This window comes from Eptatretus burgeri, chromosome 13 (assembly GCF_056783735.1).
Source record: "Eptatretus burgeri isolate ZD-2024b chromosome 13, Ebu_testis_v1, whole genome shotgun sequence".
Lineage (NCBI taxonomy): Eukaryota > Metazoa > Chordata > Myxini > Myxiniformes > Myxinidae > Eptatretus > Eptatretus burgeri.
In genome coordinates, this window is record NC_140973.1 from 9,315,720 (window position 1) to 9,321,719 (window position 6,000).

Here is a 6,000-nt window from a genome sequence, read left to right on the forward strand (position 1 = left end):
TATTGATAATTGTGAGTAAATTACAATGCCACAGAATCAAGAGATACATTGGGCTTTTTCTCAGAATTCCGTCTGGCTCAATGGAGGGCAGGCATTTTGGGGTGTCTGGTAGGCACATGCACTCCGCCACTGAAAATTCATGATACATGGAGTTATGCTGAACATTTTCCAGGAGGTTTCATCTGCGTAACTCACGAGCTGATCTTGCTCAATTTTGGGTGTAGGGGCATTCGGGGGTGTCTGGCCGGACACACCCCACCACTGAAAAAGTCTGGCAGTGATCATTCCTGATACTTGGGACTATGTCAAACATTTTCCAGTAAGTTTTACTGGGTTAACTCACGAGCTGATCTCGCTCAATTTTTGGAGTGGGGGCATTCGGTGCATCTGGCGGGCACAACCCACCACTGAAAATGTCTGGCAGTGTTCATTCATGACATCTGTGACTATATCGAACGTTATCCAGTATGTTTCACCGGGTTAACTCACGAGCTGATCTAGCTCAATTTTGGGGTTCGGGTTATGTAATCTGGTAGGCACACCCCACCACTGAAAATGTCTGGCAGTGGTCATACATGATATTTGGCACTATGCCAAACATTTTCAACTAGGTTTCATCAGGTTAACACACAGAGCTGATCTAGCTCAATTTTTGGGTCCCTTTCTAATGGCCCTTCTGACCACACCCACCAGAATGTGCCCGGCAGATGCCCATTTCCTTTCATCGACATGCACATGGACCATTGCTATATACATGAAAATTGGTTAACTTTCCAGCTCGGCTGATCCCCCGGGCTCCCGGTCTATAGGGGTCATGAGAGGGTTAGGGGAGAGGAATCTATAGCACAGACAAGATGCATTGGGAATCGGTTAAAAGTTGGACCACTTTGCACATGTGATAATATTTGATTAGCTCCAAGCTTTTTCAAAAACATGGAGAGATATTGTCATCAGCTCTGCCTGTCCGTCTGTCTGTCCTTCCATCTGTCACGCTATCTCCTCCTATACGGTCGTGCAGAAATTCCCCAAACTTGGTAGTTATGATCACCACATGGCAAGAAGGTACAAGAACAGTGTCATTTATACCAAGAAAGATCAAATACCAAGAAATGCAATTATGGGCACATTTTAAAATATTTTTTATTGAAACTGTACATGCAACCAACATTGGAGGGATGCATGAAATATGTTGCTATTTTTGGGGGATTTGACCACCTGTTCATGACCCAGGGGCTGAGTACTTGGGGTCACAGGGGTCCAAACAGGAAAAAAAAATGAACTCAAATTGTGATATTGGTTCATTCGTGGGGGAACGTTTTGCCATCTTTCAACTCTCCTTTAGGTGGGAAGCATGGGGATTTGCAATGATGCGCCATCGACTTTGCTTTAGTTTCTTTGTTTCCCCCCCCCCCACCCCCCACAATTTTGATGGTCCCCGAAGGAAAACCGTGGAACTTTAGGTAAGGCACCAGAGCAATCAAGTTATTCTACATCAGGACATCAGTCTGCAGCAAGGAAAGCTTAGACCCACATGATAATAAAAGGTTTACAGTAACATTAACTGGAAGGGCAATTGGTAGAGCGCACACCTTCACCATGCAATGCCTGCTCCAGTAGAACATATTGGAACAATAATTTTTGGGAATATCATGAAATTTAAATATCATACACAATATATCGTTTTTCGCCCCATCTTTCAATGGTGAAGAATCACTTTAAAACATTAAATAATTCTCATATCCAGTTCCAGATCTTCACCAAAATCTAATCAGTTCGTCCTTGTCACACACCCAACCTGTCCACAAAATTTAATCTGGACCCATCCATTACTTTTTGAGATACCATGCACACAAACAAACAGTGGTGAAAATGTAACCTACATCCACATTTGGTGGCAGAGGTAACGAGATACTAACGTGAGTTTGTTGTTCAGGGAGTCATATCGAAGGATGGGAGTCAGGCGAGGTCCAACACCCGGTAGCTTTAGAAGAGCACGGACGACATGTTGCATTATTCGATCTCCGAACGCATCCAGTACAACCTCTCCTGTTATGCCTGACATTATGAACAATAATACTGAGAGGGGTCAAAACACCTACAAATTATTGCTTGTACAGGTATAAATACACGGGTGTAGTTCACCATCACAATCCCCCTCAACCCCCCACGTTCTCTACTGCTTTCGCCGACTCCACTTTCCTCTTGATATGAATTTCTCATGCATTTTTATGTTGAGGATGTTTTTTTTTGTGCCTCGTCTGCCTGTACTTTTTTTGGACCGTGTTGTCAGGGTGTCAAAATACCAGCTGTCCTCTGCTATCCAGCTCTACATCAGAGCTTTGACCTTTGAAGAAAATAAAAAGTTTCATATTACAGTGGTGTCTTCTGAAACATGTGTCCTTTATGGAATATAAAACTATGCAATATGTTTTCCATAAAAATAACAAACTTTTACCAGCCTCAGTGGCTTAATGGTTCGAGCGTCTGATCTGACTTTGGGAGGTCGGTGGTTCCAAATCTTGGCTGAGTCATACCAAAGATTAAAGTGGTACGTGCTGCTTCCTTGCTTAATGCTCAACATTTAAAAGGGATAGAGCACGGACAAACAACCATAGGTTGGTAATAATAACGCAGGCTTTGATGGGCCTAATGAAATCCTTCTGTGTTGAAGATCTTTAGAAGGGAACGCTTTTATCTGCGACATGAACGACGCAGGTTGACAAGAGCTGCACATTGTTGTTGTTGTTGCTGTTGTTGTTGGTGTTGTTGGGGGTCGATTTTTGAAATGAGCACCCATTGGTTGGACAGCCACATGTCACTTGACTCCACCCAACATGGCACCCAGACAAAATGATATGGCTGCCATCTTGGTTTTACGGTGGACCCAACACACTTGGCGCAGGTCGTGACCACAGTGTGGTCATTTCTCACTTGTTAATTTGTAATGAGTGATTAAAAAGGCGACTATTTTTGTTCAAAAGCCAAGTCCATGGTGGCAGTTTGCCTCCAGGCTGTCTCACAGGAGCCCATTGTCTGATGGAAGAGTATGCAAACCAAAGCTGAAGCGTCACAATTAGGGTGATATTTCAGAGAGATTGCTTAGTAGCTGGAATGTCAAAAGTAATGTACCTTTCGGTTCGTATCATGGATACATTTCAAGTTTCTGTTTCACGATCTAAAAACTGGCAAAATAAATCTGCTGCAGATGATCTTAACACAACATGAAATGGAATAAGAACTCAACAATATAGGAGACAGACAGTACCAACTGCAAACAATTCCTCAGAGGGTGGGGATATGGGGGAAGGGAGAGGAGAGGGGCGTGGGAGGAAAAAACAAATGGAAAAAATAATGAAGAAGATGTAATTAGAATTGTAACCGTACCATGGAACTTCACTTTTCCAGAGCGCACCAGGTTGGTTAAAGCCCGACCATTACGTGGATCTCCACCTGTATTCAACAGCTCACCTGCAGCAGCTATGTATAGCATAATGGCATCGTACAGATAGGCAGCGTACATGCTCACCTGGAGAACATGGACCGGCAATGAACATAAGGTGAGTAATCATCAATAAATGTAAACAAGCTCCCCTTTTCCACCAAGGCTCTTTGAGACCACTACTCTGCCTCATGGAAGAGTAGAGGTTGACTATATTATGTATGGAAGCTTAAACAACAATCATGCTGTACTGTATACATGATACAGAAAATCAAATAGTTAAAAATAGATCAAGAAAGATGACTGACAGCTGTGGTGGTGAACTGTCATGTCGAAGGAATGCAAGGAAGGACAAGCATGAGGCATAATCTCGTTTCCTTAAATGATGTCATAATTCAATGGCTCTGAACAAAGCAAAGGCATACCTCATTATCAGTCTCAAGGCGTATATTGAACGGTTGTTCTGCAGAATGCACTCGGACAGCCTTCAGGAAGTCAGAGTACCCAGAGGAGGTGTTGGCCTCAAGACCGATGACCAGCAATGGTGCCAAGAAACTGTGCGGAGTGTTCTGCCAAACTCCTGCTTCCCATAAATGATCCTAAACATTCGAAATGAAATCATTTTCTATGCATATTAATACAAATTATCAGAAACATTTGGCAGTCGAAGTGCCGTCATCGCATTCTGGCCGCTCAACAGCGATGGGGAAGACCTGATGAACAACAGTAAACACAAAGCTGCCCCATGATGCTCGACAAGGCCACACCTGTGCCTCCAACAATTATATGATGGAGTACACTTTAGAATCGAGTCATAACAACATTTCCCACTGGGATTTTGTTTTTAATGTCTTCAGGATTGGGATAATAAATCAGTGCAGGTGAGTTATTCACCAACGTTTGTGCCAAAACGGAATTTTCAAAATGAGGTAAAACCCGCCCAAGATTGCTCAGAGCACATGCGCAGAAATGCCAATAAACGAAGTTCATCGGGGATGCCATGGATGTATTTAATGCCTGCCAGATAAGGATTGTGGTATGGAACGACTAAAAAAAAAAACTTTTAAAGAATCCGAAAATATTTGGAAAAGTATCTGTGAGAAAGGAGTGTGCATCGGCACAACAAAAGGTTTGGAGAACTTTCTGTTCAACTCGTCCAAAAAGTTGATATCTTGCAGCTGGCACTGTAAAAACACCTGATGATATGCGCCAGTGAAAGACCCGAAGGTTCATAGATGGGCACGTTCTACCCAAACCTTTGTGCTTCTTATCACCGATGGGAAAGTCGTATATTAGGCTTGGCGATGCACAGGGTAAGTTTTAAAAGATGATACTTATTATTAATCATGTTCGGGAGGTGGGGTGGGGTTGGGAGAGGGAGGTGTATGGGCTGTGAGTGCTGTTATAAATGTATCTACATTGTTTGTTTGATTCTGAGGCTACAAGAGAAATTATACAAGATTTTTGCATCTATTGGTGAAAGGAGAAGCGTCCATTCATGTGTTTCAATGTGTGTCATAACCACAGCCACCGCTAGCAAATTGCATTCACAGAAAATTGTACAAACGCAACTCCTCTCTTACACGTATATTTCCGACATTTCCATGAGTCTGATTTACATTCAGGAACAGAATTATGGTCAACCATTTTCAAATTGACACGCTGTCATTTCAATGCTGAATATTATGTTTCAAAGACGTTTTGAATTTTCGATTTCGCACGAGTAACGGCAAGTTAAAAGTGTCTGGAGAGCACAATCGAGTCACTCAAAACGCACACACAGTACATATGCGCAAAAGGCCTCATTTGGCAATCAGACATCATTTCGAAATTTGGTGATATGAATACAAAAATGATCATGACCAAAAGATTTTCCATCAGTGCATCCATCTTTGTTTGGTCAATTACGCTTTTTACGAAGTGGGTTCCCATATGTGAAAATTGAAAATTGTCGATCATTCTGGAGAAGATTCTTATTCAGAGGAATGGTCTTTCAGATTGATTTCAGTGAAATAATAAGAATTAAAAAAATATTTAGATGATATTTTTAAATTGTTGATCAAAATTTGTCTCAAACACAGTGCCTCTTAACAAAACTCTACTCCCTCCACAATTCTAGATTATATGCACCAAATATTTTCACCAAAGCTTGATATGAATACATTACAAAACATGTTTTACAATAAAGAAAACTGACCTCGGGGTGTTCGATTAATATAAAAGCATATTCGCCGGATGTCATCCCCTGTGCATTCACTTCCAGCATGACATCATATCCCTCCATCCTGCCGGCAATAATCACTATAACTGGAAAACACATCCAACCAATGACACAATAGCATCACCGGAGCTTCCATTATTATGTGGGCCTTTAACAATGGGCTGCTCTAATGCTTGAGACTTCTGATAATGCTGCTGGAATCTTCGTGAGCTTCTCAGTACTCTCTAGGTTTGACTTTATTATTATTACTATTATTAAAAAAAATATATTTACATGAGAGGAGGAGGAGGAGAGCAAGATCAAGGCTCATATAGGGTATTGGGGCAACAGTTGGACAGTT

General features: G+C 41.9%; 1 protein-coding gene across 1 annotated transcript in view; it reads right to left on the reverse strand.

Moving 5' to 3' along the window:
• The window catches only part of LOC147013799 (guanylate cyclase 2G-like), a 75,438-nt gene extending 69,717 nt beyond the window's left edge, over positions 1-5,721 (reverse strand). The window contains exons 1-4 of the mRNA XM_085851033.1: positions 5,637-5,721; positions 3,865-4,038; positions 3,385-3,526; positions 1,917-2,055 (exon numbers count right to left, since the gene is read on the reverse strand). Of these exons, the coding sequence (XP_085707159.1) occupies positions 1,917-2,055; positions 3,385-3,526; positions 3,865-4,038; positions 5,637-5,705 (524 nt within the window). The 5' untranslated portion in view covers positions 5,706-5,721. The remainder of the gene's footprint in view (positions 1-1,916; positions 2,056-3,384; positions 3,527-3,864; positions 4,039-5,636) is intronic.
• Between the last annotated feature and the right edge of the window lie 279 nt (positions 5,722-6,000).